Source organism: Stegostoma tigrinum, chromosome 21 (genome assembly GCF_030684315.1).
Source record: "Stegostoma tigrinum isolate sSteTig4 chromosome 21, sSteTig4.hap1, whole genome shotgun sequence".
Classification (NCBI taxonomy): Eukaryota; Metazoa; Chordata; class Chondrichthyes; order Orectolobiformes; family Stegostomatidae; genus Stegostoma; species Stegostoma tigrinum.
This window is the reverse complement of record NC_081374.1, coordinates 12,642,936-12,661,102: the sequence shown is the minus strand read 5'-3', so window position 1 is coordinate 12,661,102 and position 18,167 is coordinate 12,642,936. Positions and strand designations below refer to the sequence as shown.

Here is an 18,167-nt window from a genome sequence, read left to right as displayed (position 1 = left end):
TTTATATAAATGTAAGGTGTTACATTCTGGAAAAGCAAATCCGGGCAGGACTTGTACACTTAGTGTCAAGGTCCTGGGAAGTGCTGCTGAACAAAGAGACCTTGGAGTGCAGGTTCATAGTTCCTTGAAAGTGAAGTTACAGGTAGACCGGATAGTGAAGAAAACATTTGGTATGTATGCTTTTGTTGGTCAATGCATTGAGTATAAGAGTTGGGAGGTCATATTGTGGTTGTATAGGACATTAGTTAGGCCATTTTTGGAGTACTTCATACAAATTTGGTCTCCCTGCTATGGGAAGAATATTATGAAATGTGAAAGGGTTCAGAAAAGATTTACAAGGATGATGCCCAGGTTTGAGGGTTTGAGCTAGAGGGAGAGCCTGAATAGGCTGGAGCTATTTTCCCTGGAGTGTCCGAGGCTGAGGGGTGACTTTGTAGGAGCTCATAAATCATGAGGGGCATTGATAGGGTGAATGAGCTGCCAGAAGAAGTGGTGGAGGCTGATACAATTACAACATTTAAAAGGCCTCTAGATCGGTACATGAGTAGCAAGGGCTTAGGGGGATGGGGGACAAATGCTGGCAAATGGAACTAGATTAATTTAGGATATCTGGTCAGCAGGGAGGAGTTGGATTTAAAGGTCTGTTTCCATGCTGCACGTCTCTGACTATTAAAATTCTTGGAAAATCTCACCAGCATGCTACCATCTGTGAAAGCAGTTTTTTTCTGATCATTTTGTAATCTGTTGAGAAAGTTCCTGTTAATTGTAGCTGGCTGGTGATGCAGTTGATAAGGCAGTTCATTGATTTTGATTGTATTTTTAATTAGGGTGGCGCGAGGTAGTCGCGTATTCAGTGAAAATCCCTGAATTGGAGAATTAAATACAAAAGAAATTTGGGGCTTAATTGCACCCTCTCCAGCTCTAATTTTGTTTTTGATCTCAATACCTGTCACTATTTCTCTACTTTCTCTGGCTGTGAAAAGATGATGAAGCATTTTCAGACATACAACAAAGACATTCAGGACCTTGTATCTTTACTCTATATCAGTTTTAATTTGATTATCTCGACAGCATTGACTCAGTCTAGTGAGCTTTTGGTCACAAGGCTGCCTAACTAAATGAGGTCACTGTAGTGGCATTAAGTTAGCTAGAAGTGCAATATTCTGTGAAAATGAGTCCTTAGCAACTTGGCCAGATAAACATGTACATTTATCATTAAAAATATCAATGTAGAAAATAATGGAAGTAATATTTGTGGACACCAAGTAACTTACCAAATGTGATTAGTATGTAGCCTGACAGAATTAGTATCAAATAAATTGGGCTAGTTTATTTTGTATGAAGAACTGAAATTGGACAAATCTTCCCAGTTGAATGGGGGACATTGCTGAGAAAGATAGAAGGTTGAGGGCTAGGGTTCTTCTGTGAACGAACAGTAATTCTATAGAAAATATTTCCTAGGAAATGCCTGCAGTATGTATTGTTGAATTAGTCAAATGCCAATTAGGTAGGATTTTTAAAAAGATTTTGTATTACTATCTAAATGTAATGTGACACATATCTAAACAATTTTGGACTGGGTTCATCCAATCAGTCCCCCACAAACTTGTTTTATCACGATAAGCATTTTCCACCCTGCCAAAAATCATCTGAACTTTTGGGTAATATGAAAACTTAAATAAAATGCAAGCAAACTGGGGAAGATCTGGAAAAGTCCTCTCTCTATCTACCTAGACAGTTGAAACTGGTCTAAGGGATCACCACTGAATTGCTCACCTTTCAGAGGAGCTGATGACCCCACAGGCAAAGACAGGTTCAGTACTCATAGAATCACAGAGTACAGAAATAGATCCTTCGGACCTTTTGAAGGAATTCTGTGAACCGCATCTACAGCCCAAGAAAAGAACCACTACATGATATCTAACCTAGAAGGCACCTTATGCAAAGTAAGATTGTGACTCTTCCAACTAGAGCACGACTTATTTTCTTAATTATCATGTAACACAAACCAATCACTGTTGCAGACTTAATGATTAAAAATTGATCATCATAATTAGTCAACAACTAAACTAAATGATGGGAGGAGCAGGGAGGAGAAGGGAATGGGGGCTGGGAATCGTGAGAGGAAATGTGGTAAATCAAAGCAAAACACTGAAGTAGTAGAGCAAATGTAACGAATGATAACCAATGTGACCAGAAGGGTTTCAGTGTACAAAAGTAATTGTACGCCAGCAGATAAAGCTAGAGATTGCAAAAATAATAAAAAGATGCAGGTAAAGGCTTTGCATGTGAATTGTAATGAAGTAGATGAATTATTAGCTCAGAAGTCAATGTATGTAACCTGATGGCCATTGCTTGAATATTTTTGACAGGTTGTTAGATTTTTTACTGAGCATCAGCATGAAGAATCACTAGGGGCAGACAGGAATGCAGATTTGAGGTTATAATTGGATCTGCCATGAGCTTATTGAATGAGGCTGAATGGCTTGCTCCTAATTTATATGTCCATATTACAGAGACAGGTTTCAGGGTGGCCAAGACTAGGACCTGAATATTGAAAGGTCTTCGACATTTAAAAACGGAAGAAAGCTCAGAAAACATGTTGGGTGCCTAATATTTGTCAAGAGAAAGTTGCTAGAATCCATCATTGAGGAGACTACAACAGCATACTTAGAAAAACATTGTGACCAGGTAGATTTGATAGCTTTGTGAAAAAGAAATTATGTTTAACTAATTTACTTACTTTAAAAAAAGTCTGATAACAAACAAGGTAGATAACTGGGAACTTGTAGATTGTATTTAGATTTCCAAAGGTGTTTGAGAAGATTCCATGTCAAAGGTTACTACAGAAGATTAAATCTCATGATACAAGTGAAACGATATTAGCAAGATAGAGAATTGGTCAGCTAACAGGTGAGACTAGGAATTTTTTTTATATATGGGTTGACAAGCATTATCTAGTGAGTACCACAGAAATCAGTGCTGCAACTTTATCAAATTTTATATCTGTGATTTGAGAATACCAAGATAGTTGGGTAAGTAAATTGTCAGAAAGAGGTAGTGTGTCTGGAAAGGGATATGGACAGTATCAGAGAATGGGCAAAATTTGGTAATAATGTGGGAAAATTTGAACATGAGAGATTACAAAATTCTGTGCTACAGAGGGATCTGGGTGTCCTTGTAAATTTAATCCTAAAATATTAAAATGCAGATACAATAAGTGATTAGGAAGACAAATATTATTGCTTACAGCAAGAGAGATCGAATATAACAGTTGGAAAGTTTTACTGATTTAGAGGGCCTTAGTGACACCACATCTGGAGTATTGTGTTTGATTTTGCCATCTTGTTTGTGAAGTGATATAACTACATTAGAAACAGTTCAGAAAAGTTTATTCGTCATTTCCAGGAATGAAGAGTGTATCATAATGAAGAAAGATTGAACACCCATTGGCATTTGCAATAATGAGAGGTAATCTTATCAAAATATGGAGTTCTGTGGGTATGTGATAGGGTGGTTATGTGGAAGATTTTTTCCTTGTAGGAAAAACTAGCACAAGAAGACACAGTTCAAGAATAAGAAGTCTCTGCTTTAAGATGAAGAGGCTTGCATATGTGTGGAATGCTGTTCCACAGAAAGCAGTGAAGACTGAGTTGTTGTACTTAGTTAAGGCAGAGTTTTTTGATAGACAATGGACTTGAGATTATGGGGGAGCAGATAGGAAAGTGGAATTCAGAATGCAACCTGATTAGCCATGGTCTTATTCAACGCTGGAGCAGGATTGAAGGGCTGAATTCTATGTTCCTGTGTAACATCATTGTTATTATATCACCCTCTTCCTAAGGGCTTTCTAGTGGTGTAAGTTGTAGAAAGGCAACATACCACAATAACTTCTCCAGCATGTTTCTTTAACTAGAACCTGAATTAATCAGTTGGGTCAAATGGTCTGTGCTGTACTGTGTAATTCTATGGAAATAACTTGGAGTCCTTCTGAAACCGTATTTGAGAGATAAACAAACTCGTGAATGCGTGGACATCTCTCATAATCCACTTATTGGATGCTAACCCATAAAATGCTGCTTTTTTGTTACAACAAAGACTAATTTAGACTAGGCCCACGAAAGAAGCAGGTGAGAACAAATAGAACAGTAGAACACAGGAACAGGCCCTTCAGCCCATCATTTCTGTGCTGATCATGATGCCATTCTAAACAATCTCATCTGCTTGTGCATGGTCAGTCTCCCTCTGTTTCCTGCTTGTTAATGTGTCTAAGTTCCTCTTTAAACATTGCCTGCCATTGTATCTGCTTCTACCACCTCTCTTGGCAGTGCATTCCAGCCACTTGCCATACTCTGTTTTTAACAAAAGCCTCTCTCGCGCGTTCTTCAAACTATTCCCCTTTCATCTTAAACTTATGCTGCCTAGTATTTGCTACTTCCACCCAGGGAAAAAGACTCTGATTATCCACCCTATCAATGCCTGTCATAATTTTGTATATACTTCAATCAGATCACTCTTCAGCCACCTATACGCTGGTGCAAACAATCCAAGTTTGTCCAATGTCTCCTTAAAGTTAGTACATTTTCTCTCCATCTTCGGTCCACCTCCCCCTCTCTCCCTATTTATTCCAGAGCCCTCTCCCCATCCCCCTCTCTGAAGTGTCTAGGCCCGAAACGTCAGCTTTTGTGCTCCTGAGATGCTGCTTGGCCTGCTGCGTTCATCCAGCTCCACACTTTGTTATCTGGATTCTCCAGCATCTGCAGTTCCCATTATCTCTGGTACAACATCCTAGTAAATCTCTTTTGCATTCTGTCCAAGGTCATAACACCCTTCTTATAGTATGACAATCAGAATGCACATAATACCTCAAATGTGGCCTGTATAAGACTTTAGAAAAAGTCTTATACAGCTGCAACATAACTTTCTGGAGCACTGTGAACAGTTTTGGCCTCCTTATTTAGAGAAAGATATAATTTCCTTGGAACATTTCAGTGAAGGTTCATGAAGATGATCCCTGGTATGGAAGGATTATCTTATAAGCAAAGACTATACAGGTTAGGACTCTATTCACTGAAGTTTATTAGAAAGGGAGGTAATTTCATTGAAACATATCTTAAGGGACTTGACCAGTAGGCACCTGGAGGGCGTTTCCCTACATGGGAGAGTCTAGGACTAGAGGGCATATTTTCAGGATAAAGGGGTGCTAATCTGAGACTGAGATAGGGAGGAACTTCTTCTCTGATGGTTGAGGGTCTTTGGAACTCCTTACCACAGATAGATTGAGATTAATTCCCTTACTGATCAAGAATGTATCTGTGATTGTGAGAAAAGGGCAGGAAAGTGGATTGGATCAGCCATCATCATATTGAATTGAGTAACAGGATTAGGGGCCTGAATAGTGTACTCTTGTTCCTATATCTTATGATCTTATTACCATTTTATGGAAAGCAGTATTGAAATGATGTATGTAAATGAACAGTGAAATATGCAAAGTTTTAATCTGTATTGTAAGAATTGGATCTGCTTTTCAAAGCTACTCAATTCATTTCTACTTTTAGTAAAATTATTTTCACAAGTGGGAGCGCGCTGGATTTTTCAAAAGGGGACAGTGTTTAAATGGTTAATTTTATCGTTACAACTTTTTTGTGGAGGAGTAGAGAACCCTAAACCCAATAGTGGTTGTTGGAAGAAATAAATGTCAGGCAAAAAATTGACTTTATGTAGAAAAATTAATTTATTACACAAACAGTTGAAATTCAAGCCCATGCCCACAACTGCTATACATCTTTTACTTGACAAGAAGCTTTGAAGTCTATATTTCCTGATTATTCTCATCAAGTCAAATGTGTGTTTACTTTGTGACATTTGATGCTTAAGCCCTTTCTACTTTTGAAGTAATGTTATTATGCAGCTCGATAACACAGTCGGAGGAACCAGATGAGTCTATTGCTCGGCATTAAGTAATGTAAGAAGGTTTGCTTGAAGGGAACTCCAACGGCTAGAATCAAAGTGTGATGGAATATTGGTTTCTGGGACATGAGTTTATGACTTAGGCTACCTGTTTCAAAGGCAGTATTGTGCTCAATCCCTTGGGGTAGTCAGTTTGCTCAACTGTTAAATAGCTCATGAAGCAAAGCAGACTGAAGGCCCAAATAATTGACTCCTATTCCATTTGCTGATTGTCGGGAAAAACCCATCTGGTTCACTAATGTCCTTTTAGGGAAGGAAACTGCCTTCCTTACCTGGTCTAGCATTCATGAATTGTGACTCCAGCCTCATCCGTGTGATTGAGTCTGAACTGCCCTCTGGGCAATTAGGGATGGACAATAAATGCTGCCTAGCCAGAGATGCCCTCATCCCATTAATGAATAAAGAACAAACACACATACTACCATCACTATCTGGGTGGGAATCAGAAAATTTCCTGACCAAATTTGGCATCAGGCAGTGCTGCCCTCTGTCTCTTGTCTTGCCTGTATTTTGCACAAAGCCTTTTGCCATGTGCATCAGGGAGGATATGAGCTGGAGAAGGCAGCGGAGACCTGCGGGTCAAATCCTCCCCCTACGTAGATTTGTTGCCATTAAAGCACGGTCTAGTGCACATCTTCAATCAATTTGACCTAACCTTCGGAGCCAAAATAAATCAAGGCGAGAATGAGGTTATATTCTATGGGAACTGGGCTGACTGATCATTTATCCCCTTCACCATCAGTCATGTTTCAGATCATGCAGCTAAAGTTGGAAGGAGTGTACCACCAAGGAAGAAAGAAACTGGGCATATGGAACCACTGCTCTCTCTTAGCAAGTTAATGAAAACAAACTGTGCATTTCTGGGTGCTACTTGGATGGATATGATTGCACCAAACAAGATGCAGAGGAGATTTCACAAAAGCGAAATGATTCAGATACGAGGTGCTGTCTATGTTGCCGTACGTGGCATAGCTATGGTCGATTCCCTGAGCCTGCACTGAAGCAGTCACCTAAGCTATCTGTTTTATCTGGAAGTCAGAAATAGATCTGGCCTGCAGAGACACTATGTCCAAAATCCTGGATCAATAGGGCAGAAACATGCCCAATGTTGTTCACAGCCTTATGGCCAACCTTGTGTACAGTTGCATCAAACAGTGCATAGGCCCTCGGCCTAACACCAAATGTCACTTGGTGCTGAGATTCTTCCTGTCTCCAGTGTTGCAAAGGATGGGTTGGGGCACGTTGCTGCTGAACGCTGTAAGTAGTTGGACTGTACCATATCACCTGTCCCTCATGGAAAAATTGTGGCTACAGATAACACAAAAATTGACGGTTTGGTAGGTAGCAAGAAGAAAAGCCTTGGACTACAAGGCACTTAGACAGCCTAGTCAGATGGGAAGAATAATGGCAAATGCAACTTAATCTTGGAAAAGTGAGTTAATGCATTTTGGGAGGATCAACAAGGTAAGGGAGCACACAATGAATGATAGGACCCCATGAAAGATTAGGGGTATCTGGTGTCAATATCCATTGATCCTTAAAAGCAACAGAACAGGTAGTCAAGAGAAATGAGATACATGCCTTATTAGTTGACACATTGACTGCAGGAGTAGGGAGGTTGTGATGGAGCAGTATGTTAGTTCGACCTCATCTGGAGTACGGTGTGCATTTCTGGGTGCTACTTGGATGGATATGATTGCACCAAACAAGATGCAGAGGAGATTTCACAAAAGCGAAATGATTCAGATGCAGAAAATGTTGGCAAAACTTAGCAGGTGCATTGGGGAAAGGACTGTTTAAGGTCTTTCTGCTACAATGTATCATGGTGCTGTTAACTTATAGGGCCACTTACGCTGTATACTTGTAATGAAATGTTTCTAGCTAATATACTGTTTGAAATATGATTTTACAATTGAATTGAAGCACCTAAAAAAGCAAAATGCTCAATTCAGAAATGTGGTATGTCACTGTATTTTCATTAATATCCAGTTCTCTTAATTTGTAATGTATATGCAGATATTTTAAGAGAGAAGTATTTATTTCCAATATAAAAAATTCAGTGGGAATGCTGAGCTGTTTATACTCCTCTAAAGCCAGGGTAGCTGAAACCAATTGAAGTCTGTGCTCGTTCTTTTCTCCACCTTCCATGAAAAGATATTAATTGCCAATCGCCAAGTTTTCATATGGAAATCTTTCTTTCATAGTAGCTTTTATGTGTGCCAGTGTCTTTCACAGTGCCAGGACAACACAAAATGCTTTACAGTAAATCATGGACTTTCAAAATGTACTTACTGGTCTAATGGAGGAAACATGACAGGTAATTGGAGTGTGGCAAATTCGCACAAATAGCAGTGTGATAGTGGAGCCAAATAATTGTTGTCTGAGGGATAAACATTAGTCAGGACCCCAGAAGTGATTCCGCAGTAATTCAAAACAGTGCTATGGGATCTTTTATATCCACTTGAAAGGATAGGTGAAGCTTCAGTTTAATACCTCACCAAAATATTGAAAGCATTCAACAGGTCAGCAGCATGCAGAAAGAGAAAACCAAGAGTAACATTATTGGGTGGTGACCATTTCATCTGAACTGGTATTGGAGACAGAGTGAAAATTTGGCTCTGCCCAACAGCTCTGTACACGTCTGCAGACATTCTCTCAGCATCTCCATTCCACAATCACTTCCCTGATTTTTGCAGTGAGATCATATCTATTTCCAAACTTTACAGTATCATTGGTTTGGCTCTGACAAAAACCTGCCATGTAGAGTTAGCCAATGCAGACAGTTTTTCTGTCTATCAGAGCTATATCATCTGGTAATTTATCCATTGTGTAATGGAAGAATTAGAGCCAATAAAGCCTGGAGTTGGTTTCACGGTGGATTTTGTTGCCCTTGAGAATAAATCATGATTTCAATATAAACTCATTCAGCAAATATGCTACATTCATTTTAATTTTAATCTGAAATCAGGAACATTTTATTTCTATTCATTCGTGGGACATGGGTGTTACTAGCTGGGCTGACATTTTATTACCTGTCCCCGGTCAGTCTTGAGAAAGTGTTGGCAAATATCCACTTTGAACGACTGCAGTCCATTTAGTTTGCCACCGCACCCCACCCCCCAACCCCTCACCTCCAATAATGCTGTTAAGCAGGACGTTGTATGATTTTGACCTAACAACTCTGAAAGAACAATAATAAATTTCCAAGTTAGGATTAGGAGTAGCATGTAGGGATGGTGGTGTCCCCAAGTACTTGCTGCTGCATCATCCTAAATGGTAGTCAGTGTGTGTTTGGAAGGCACTTTTTCTAAGGAGTCTCGGTGAATTTCTGTAGTGTATTTCATGGATGTCACACACTGCTGCATTTTTTCTTGTTCTTTTGGCTGTGTTTCTTTTTTCCTTCCCTTGTGTTATTTTTAAATTCTGATTTTGTATTTTAAGATGGCTTTGTAGAATGGCAACTTTGTACACTTTTCACTGAGCTCCTGTAATTCTGTCCTCGAGTACATAGGACAACAAAATTTAATTCAAGTTCCAATTTGGTGGTGGGGATTTGAATGTTTGTAGATAGGGTTGCTGTGTGCTGGATGGTGTCAAGTTTCTTGAGAGTTTTTGGATCTGCAGCTATCCAGTGGGGAAATATTCCATCACACCCCAACCTGTGTCTTATAGATGGTGAACAGGCTTTGGAGGGTCGGGTGGTGAGTTGTTTTTTACAGTATTCCTCACCTCTGATGTGGTCTTGTAGCCACAATATTTATGTTGCTGGTCCAGTTCAATGGTGACCCCCAGGATGTCATTTTTTTTTAAAAAAAGCTGCATTAACATCAAACAGACCTGAGCAGCCACATTGCTATTTTCTGAAGAAATTAGGGTCTGAAATGAAGAGTATTTTCTCTCACTTTGAAAATGAGAATGGCTATCATTATTTCTTGAAACATAACTGAGTAGCCCAGGATCAGTGAACTAAAATGTTGACACTCTCTCTCTGTTTCTCTCTTCCTCCGCTCTCAGATGCCATCAGACCTATTGGATAACCTCAGTATGTTATGTGTTTATTATAAACCATAACACATCATTGATTATAAAAGCAAAGTTCTTTTATTTAAATAAAGAAAATGTATTGGTATGAGGAGAGGTTCACCATGATTTATAATTATTTTTGCAGTTAATAAACTTCTTGTTTTAATTTACTTTGTTTTCTAATTTCCTTACAGATGAAAACAACTTATAATGGGGAGTTATAGACACTAAGCTTTGAAACACACAGCACTGTTTCTTCAACTCATTGAAGTTTTGTTTTTAATTACTGACTGCATTTTTTTTACTCGTTTGGAGCTTGGAAGGCAAATGGTCTCATTAAGCCACAGTGAGCCACTGTATATTACTGACCGGCTGACACCTTCGGGGAGTAACTGTAGTGGGCAACATGGCGAATTGGCATCGAACTCATCATTGCTGGAAGATGGTAGCAGTGATGGATGTAGCCCAAGATCATGTTCAAGCCCAGACTACCAGGATGCTAATTATATCAATGTCCATTCTAGTGTGCTGGAGAAATATAGCATGATGGGCTTATTGGTTTCAAAGCTGGACCCCCCAGCTGCTGAAGGCTGTTCCGAGGTGTTTGAAGCACAGGTGAAGCTGCCTGATTTTTGCTCCACTTTGACGGGCGACTTTATCCCCACGCTAGAGGAAATTGAAGAATTCTTGAAAGAAAAGATGGAAATCGTGAAAGATGGACTTACGGAAAATAGTGCCACCACAGAAATCAAAGTGGATGTGAAATCGGAAGCTTTGGGTGACTCTTCATTAGAATCCAGTGAATGTTTTTTGTCATCTTCAGACAGCACTGGGCTTGGATCAACTCCAGAGGTGACTGCAACTGGGAGCGTTCCCATGATTCTCCAGCTTCAGCCTGTCCAAGTGCCCAGTGCATGCCCAACCACACAAACTCCAAGCAGTGTGAAGTTGACTCAACTAGTGGTTAATGTCCAGGGCCAAGCCTTTGCCTTAGTACCTCAGCGGGTACAGACTCCACCAAACAGTGCAACCCGCCAGTTTGTGAAAATTGCACCCCTACCAATAGCAGCGAGGTCTGTAGCCGTTGGTAGCTTAGTGAATGTTGTTGAGGCCACCCAGAAGCTTCGGAAATCATCCTCTGCCGATGTAATCAGAGTGCATAAGTGCTCGTTCCCGGGATGTAACAAGATGTATACCAAAAGCAGCCATTTAAAGGCACACTACAGGAGACACACAGGGGAGAAACCTTACTCATGCACTTGGCCAGATTGTGGTTGGCGGTAGGTCGACTATATATCCATTTACATGTTAATGAGTGTATTTATGTATACCTGAATTTTACTTTTTCCTTTTGTCACATTTCTGTGTCCACTTTTTCCATTTATAAAAATGCAGCTGAGAGGGAAATGCTGCGTAAATGTTTGTGATTAACACTTTCCTGCACCTCGCGGCTCTTCAGTATTGCAAGGAAACTCTCTGCTTCCCAAGTCCTTCTAAACTTTCTATATAACTATAATTCATTTAAAATTATTCGTTCTGTTTTTTTAGAAAAGGCACAGACCTCAAAATGGGGACTGCGTTACATCTTGTGTTCCTAACTGGTTGAATCATCGCCCTACCCTGTCTTGTCGTAATTTTTTGTGTGCCCCACCATTGGTAATAAATTAATCTTCCATTTTTTTTAGAGTTAAAAGATTTTTAAAAAAATTTCAGCCAGATTTGTGTTTGGAAAGTATAGTTGTACTTGAAATACTGCCTGGCTTGCTGTAGTCATGTGATTTCTACCTTTTGCTTCCACCTTCTTAGGAAGCAGATGTGTTTTGATGAGTTAATCCCATGAGAAAGAATCAAACCATCTATGCATTTTGTTTTGATTATTTATTCCAATACATCAGAACTGCAGTTTTGGTTTTTGTATGACCTAGGCCATCACTCGGGTATGACACAAGGCTCTGAAATCTCTCTCCTCTGTTCCCCCATTGCTTCGCCAAAAGCATATAAACTGGATTTCTGGTGAGGTTACAACAGTAAAAAAGGAACAAATTCCCAACCCAGGAGAGATGTTTGTTCTAGAAAAAGACCAGGTAGTACTCCAATTGCATGTCTAAATTTCAAAGAATATACAGCAAAGATACAGGCCATTTGGCCCAACCGGTCTATGATGGTGTTTATGCTCTTTACTAATATCTTCACAAACTATTTGCTACATCTCACCTTGTTGACATAGCTTTGACTTTTTCCCTCGTGTGTATGTTGCTCGCCTTTTATTAGTTGTAATAACAGGCTGAGAACTTAGCCTGGAGGTGAATTGTGGGAATGGTAACCTTTTTCATGTCAGAAATCCTTGAAGAATGCCTTCTCAGTCTCAAGGGTTTTAAATAGCAGAACTCTTTTTGAATGTTTATATTCCACTGATGTTAAGCAGTAAATCTAATGGATGAGAAAACCTGCAACACAAGATCACAGCTGAGGAAAGTTGATTGCATTTGTGGAAGATGGGGCTTCTGAATGGTGCTTAGAGAGGGTGGACTCAAGATGGTTCGTATGTGGATGTCATGTGGTTCAAAGGTCCAAGGTACCACCATCCGTGGAGGAACAGGTAGCAGCACCATGACTCATGTAGTGGAGTGGGGTGGGGTGTAATTCTTGCCCAATAGTGGGTGATGGACAAGGCATCAGGCACAGAGGGGTGGATTTCAATGGTCATCAGTGGGATCCTGACAGCAATGAGGTTGGGAAAAATACTGTGATCGCTGTGGGTAGGATGCAGGCAAATCAAAGCATTCATCTGCTCGATACAAATATGCATTTAAAAACAACAGGAATTGGAGATTACATTGATTTGATTGAAAGCCTGTTCCTATTTGAGCCTCCTCCTCTAACACAGTATGATTGTTTCGTGATTGAAATTCTTTCTCTGAGAATTGCAAATATTTGCAATTTTCTACTTCAAAAGTCAGTGGTAGCAGAATTTTTAAATTTTTTTTGAAGGCAAAGGATTGATTCTTTGTAAAGAAAGGGTGAAAGGTTATCAAGGGTAGGCATGGAATGTGGAGTTGGGATTACAATCAGATCAGCCATAATGTCAAATGACAGAGTGGGCTTGAGGGGCCAAATGACATACTTATACTACAAACTTAGAGTTGTTCTTCTTCATCTGAAGTTTTATTTTGAAAAGTGTGTCCTGATGTTTAAATTTTGTTGATGGCCTGAAGTATTCAACTTGTTGATATGACTGTGTGCACTCCTCCAGCCTCAGTTACTCCAGTCTCTGCTCCACAGGTCACAACATAAAATAAAAATACTTTTTCCAATTGCCAAGCTGACCGATTAAATGTTTTATATTCAACTTTAAACAAGATCTTTCCGTCATGTTACTTAATAAACAGTTACTGGTTTATTATTGAAATAAAATATATGCATAAAAGATGCAATAATTAGTTAACATATATAGTAATATAGAAGTATAAATGCTAATTACTCAATATACATTTCAACATCACCTCTTTTGTTCCCTCAAATTGGCTTTCTGAAAAATAAAGATTTTAGCTAGTGGGTTATTCCCAAAGGCAATTCGTTAAAGTACAGAACGTGTTGTGATGTAGTAGTGTTGTCCACACCTCTGAGCCAGGAGGGCTGTGTTCAAGTCCACACCAGCTTCAGAGGAGTCGAATAGCATCTCTGATTAGAAAGTATCTAAGATGTTCCAGAATGTGTTGCTGTCACATTCTGGCAGGTGTGTTCAAGTCACTAATCATGCACAGGGCTGAAATTCCGCACAGACTATTGCTCAATATTTCTCCATTACTCTTTCAAAAGAACAAATGGGTTTCACTCTGAACCTAACAGATGGTTTAATTTTCAGAAATTGGAATGATCAGTTGGGCAGCTTGTTCTTGTCAAGCTTTCCTCCAGCTCAACTTGTTCTTACCAGGTCACCCTCTAACTGAACCAGATAAAAGAGCACCTCTCCAAAAGTCAATCACTGTTCCAAACAATAAAAACAGGGGTCTCCAGCAAAAGCAGGCATTATCTCCAGTTTTGAGAATTACACATAGCCTTTTTTATTTTAAAGAAAATCTGTAACTCCTGTGATGAACTTTCAATAACATCTTTTAAAGAAATCACTCCAAGTATTTCCACAAAACTTGAAATAAATCAATCTTCCACAATCGCTCAAAAATTAAGTCATCCAAGCAATATTTTTATAACATGGTTGAATTCCTTACCTCAGTCAGGCTGTCAGAGGCTGTAATTAATGTAAGTTTGAAACTGCCTTGACCTCCGAACCAGCTGTGGTAAAAACATGGTAGCATTAGTTCCTCGAGTAACATCAATTCTCAAAAGGTGAGGAGGTTTTGCAGGGAACTTAAATTGAATGTTAACCTTAATTTGCTATTTTTCTTCAGGCACACTCACTATCCTACACAGAACAATAAGCTAGTTTACCATTTAATATTAGGATTTCACCAAACTCTCCACCCCCAGCCTCATCTCATGACCAACCCTCCCTCTTCTTGACCTGACACAACCTGTCAATCTTTTCTCCCACCTCACTGACCAATCCCTACCACTGCCTACCTGAACTCACCTATCACCACATGACCTTCCCCAGCCTCACCCATCCTCAATTTATTTCTGAGCTTCCTTCTCCCTTCCCCATTTCTGAAGAAGGGCCCTGACTTGAAACTTCAACTTTCCTGCTCCTCTGATACAGCTTGGCCTGCTGTGTTCCTCCAGCTCCAGACTGTGCTATCTCTGATTCCAGTATCTGCAGTTTTTACTATCTCTGAGCAGATTTTCCATTGCTCAATTGTGTAAGATCTCCCTACATTGAGCAATTGCTCAAGAATGGAAAATTAGTGGCAAAGTTGTTCCTGTTTTGCAGAGCAGACAGGTCAGAATTCTACCACCGTGAACCATGTTGTCAAACTATAACAGGATGTGATCTCATGATCTCATGTGGTCTCAAATATATGAATAGGATGGAAATAGAGGGATACAGTCCCCAGAAGGATAGGGAGTTTTAGTTGTGATGGGCAGGCTTGGAGGGCTGAAGGGCCTGTTCCTGTACTGTAATTTTCTTTTGTTCTTTGTTCTAATATAAAGCACTGTTGCGTCAAGAATGCTTTTGATGGCTGGATTGAGGGTTTTTGTATTAATGGCAGTTTTTTAAAAACCAGTGAAATGTCAGAGCTTCCTTTGCACTATGAACGCATTTTCATAATCCAAGTGAACTGTGATTTGATGTTTTTATTTCCTAATTCTCTCTTTTTTAAAATGCAGTGGTAGTACCATTAAGGGGGTGAGTTAGGTCACTCAGAAATAGCAAGAACTGCCGATGCTAAAGTCTGAGATAATGCAGTATGGAGCTGGAGAATCACAGCAGGCCAGGCTGCATCAGAGGAGCAGGAAAGATGGTGTTTTGAGTGGGACCCTTCTTCAGAAATGGGGAGAGGAAAGGGAGCTCAGAAATAAAGAGAGAGTGGAGGGGGAGGGCTGGTGGGTGGGATGGTAATGGGTGAACGCAGGTGGGGAGTGGTAGGGATTGGTCAGTGAGGTGGGAGGGGCGGGTAGGTAGGAGAGAAGATGGACAGGTTGAGTTAAGTCAAGGAGTTGGGGATGAAAAGGAGGGTTGGCCATGGCATGAGACTGGGGGTGGGGAGATTTTAAAACTGGTGAAATTCATATTTAGGCCTTTGGGCTGTAGGCTCCCGAGGCAGAATATGAGGTGTTGCTCTTCCAGTTTGTGGGTGGTCTCCTTGTGACACTGGAGGAGGCCCAAGATGGGCATGTTGTCCAGGGTTTGAGACTGGAAGATGTTGTCGTTTGTCGTGGAAGGAGTGCAGATGCTCTACAAAATGGTCTCTGAGCCTACGCTTGGTCTCACCAATGTAAAGGAGGCCACATCAGGAGCAGTGGATGCAGTAGACCAAGTTGATGGATGTGCAGATGAACCCTTGTCTAATGTGGATGATTTGTTTTGTGCCTTGAATGGAGGTGAGGGGGCAGGTGTAGGGGCAGATATAGCACTTTCTGTGGTTGCAGGGAAAGGTGGCGGGAGTGGTAGGGTTTAGTGGGGAGTGTGGAGTGGACGAGAGAGTCGCAGAGAAAGCGATCCCTACAAAAAGTGGATAGGGGTAGGAAGGGAAATATGTCTTTGGTTGGAGGGTTGGATTGTCGGTGGCGGAAGTGGCGGAGAATGACATGTATGCGGAGATTGGTGGGGTGATACGTGAGGACAAGGGGGATTCTGTCTTCGTTTTTGTTGGGGGGAGGGGATGTGAGGGCAGAGGTGCGGAAAACACAAGATGCAATTGAAGGCATTTTCGATCAGCGGAGTGGATTGCAGCTGCAGTCTCAATATTAAATTGTCTTACTCCAAAAACTGGCTGTATTATATCTGTTCCCCATTGTGTGTCTCCCCTCTCTCTCTTCTCCTCTTCCTCTTCACCCCACCTCACTTTCTCTTCCTCTTCCCCTCCCCCCCCCCCCCCCCCCTTCCCAAAACAGCCTAGACTTGTGTGTGCCTCGTTTACTTTGCTTTTGGTAGATGAGCCATTTTGGACTTGAAACTTGAACTTTGATTCTCTCTCCGCAGATCCTGCCAGACCTGCTGAATTTTTCCATTGTATTTATTAATCTGTAAATGCCTGTTTTTGTTAAGCGGACCACGCTCTGGTCTGGTTGGTATTTGATTGGGGAACTGCCTGGGAACACCAGGTGCTCTTGGCATTTAAGGACTCTTGCAGGTCATGGTAGTGCCCCTATCTCTGAGCCAGAAGGTCTAGATTCAAGTCTCACCTGACAAGAAGGGTGTCACCACATGTATAAACAGGTTGATTTTTTTGTTTAGAAGAAAAAATAAAAATCCCTCTGAAACTTTGTTCTTAAAGAGGACAGAGGCTCTACCCTAGATAACACAATGTGGAGCTGAAGGAACACAGCAGGCCAGGCAGCATTAGAGGAGCAGGAATGCTGACGTTTCAGTTTGGGACCCTTCTTTTGAAATACACCATCCTTTAGAAGAATGCTGTCTGACCAACTGTGTTCCTCCAGCTTCACACTGTGTTATCTCTGACTTCAGCATCAGTAGTTCTTACTATCTCTGAGAGGCTCTATTCTGCTGCCTGGATCAGGCAGTGTCAGACCTACAACAGGTATTTAAGTTATTCCAAGGTTTTCAGTTACACTGATTTAACTTGGAATCCAGCCTATGGTATTAATCACCGTCTAAAGACATCTTGATATCTAACTGAAATTAGCATTTTACTAACTTTGACCAGATGCTTCTCAATTTAAATTAGAAGGTAAATTTTTTTTAAAATTATCTTCTGTAAAGATCACCTTAGAGTTTGAAAACTTTTTTTTTGTATTGTCATCAATGCAGGAGCATCTCAGTTTCCTCCCAGGAACATGCTTACGGTGTGACCTGACCCAATGCTGTAAAATTAAAAATGACTTCCATTCACGTTTTCAACTCTTTTAGCAAAATAATGAAACTGTTTACTGTTGATTGATTGTTCCTCTGTATTGGCTGGACAAATTCTTAAGGCAGAAATAGATGGGTTGCACACTGACAATGGGAGTTGGGGGCGATCGACGTATGCAGGGTTAAGATTCCTGAAATCTGACCAGCTGTGACCTAATTGAATAAGATTTAAATTTGGGATTCATTCAGATTTTATAATGGAGCAGGCTTGAGAGAACAAATACCCTACTCCTAATTTGTATGTTTATATGTTGAGAAGTAAGTCTACAAAGGCATCTGGGTTCATTCAGTTTCATACAGAACCATTGGAAATTCGACTGGAATCTCATTGCACAACTTGAACCTAAACTGAGTTTGAGCCCACATCCTTTCCATCATGGAGACAGCTTAATTTCACCTGAATACCACTTATCCTGTTTTCTCCCTCATCTGATGAAGTTCTGTCCAAATGACCATTCGAGAAGTCTGTGCAAGAGACCAGAGTTCGAGGACTTAAATGCCCAATTCCTCTGTTATGGACCAGACAATATCTCCTTCGAGATATTTTAAGAAGGTAGCATAGACCCTAACTTTTTCTTACTTTAAAGGTAAACGTAAAGTGCTGTGTTCCACATGCAATGCAACTGGTTGAATTATTCATTGTTAAGCAAAACAATTTATTTAAACACTACAGTTAAAATAA

At 40.4% G+C, this 18,167-nt stretch overlaps 1 protein-coding gene across 3 annotated transcripts in view; it reads left to right on the top strand.

The window, feature by feature from the left end:
• Positions 1-18,167, top strand: part of LOC125462989 (Krueppel-like factor 15) — a 33,232-nt gene that overhangs the window by 9,354 nt on the left and 5,711 nt on the right. For 2 of the 3 annotated variants that reach the window (XM_048553568.2, XM_048553569.2), the window contains exon 2: positions 10,188-11,273. In XM_048553568.2, coding sequence (XP_048409525.2) covers positions 10,321-11,273 — 953 coding nt within the window. In that variant the 5' untranslated portion in view covers positions 10,188-10,320. Of the gene's footprint in view, positions 1-3,450; positions 3,472-10,187; positions 11,274-18,167 lie in introns of those variants that run through there. The other variant, XM_059653351.1, reaches the window with a different exon arrangement.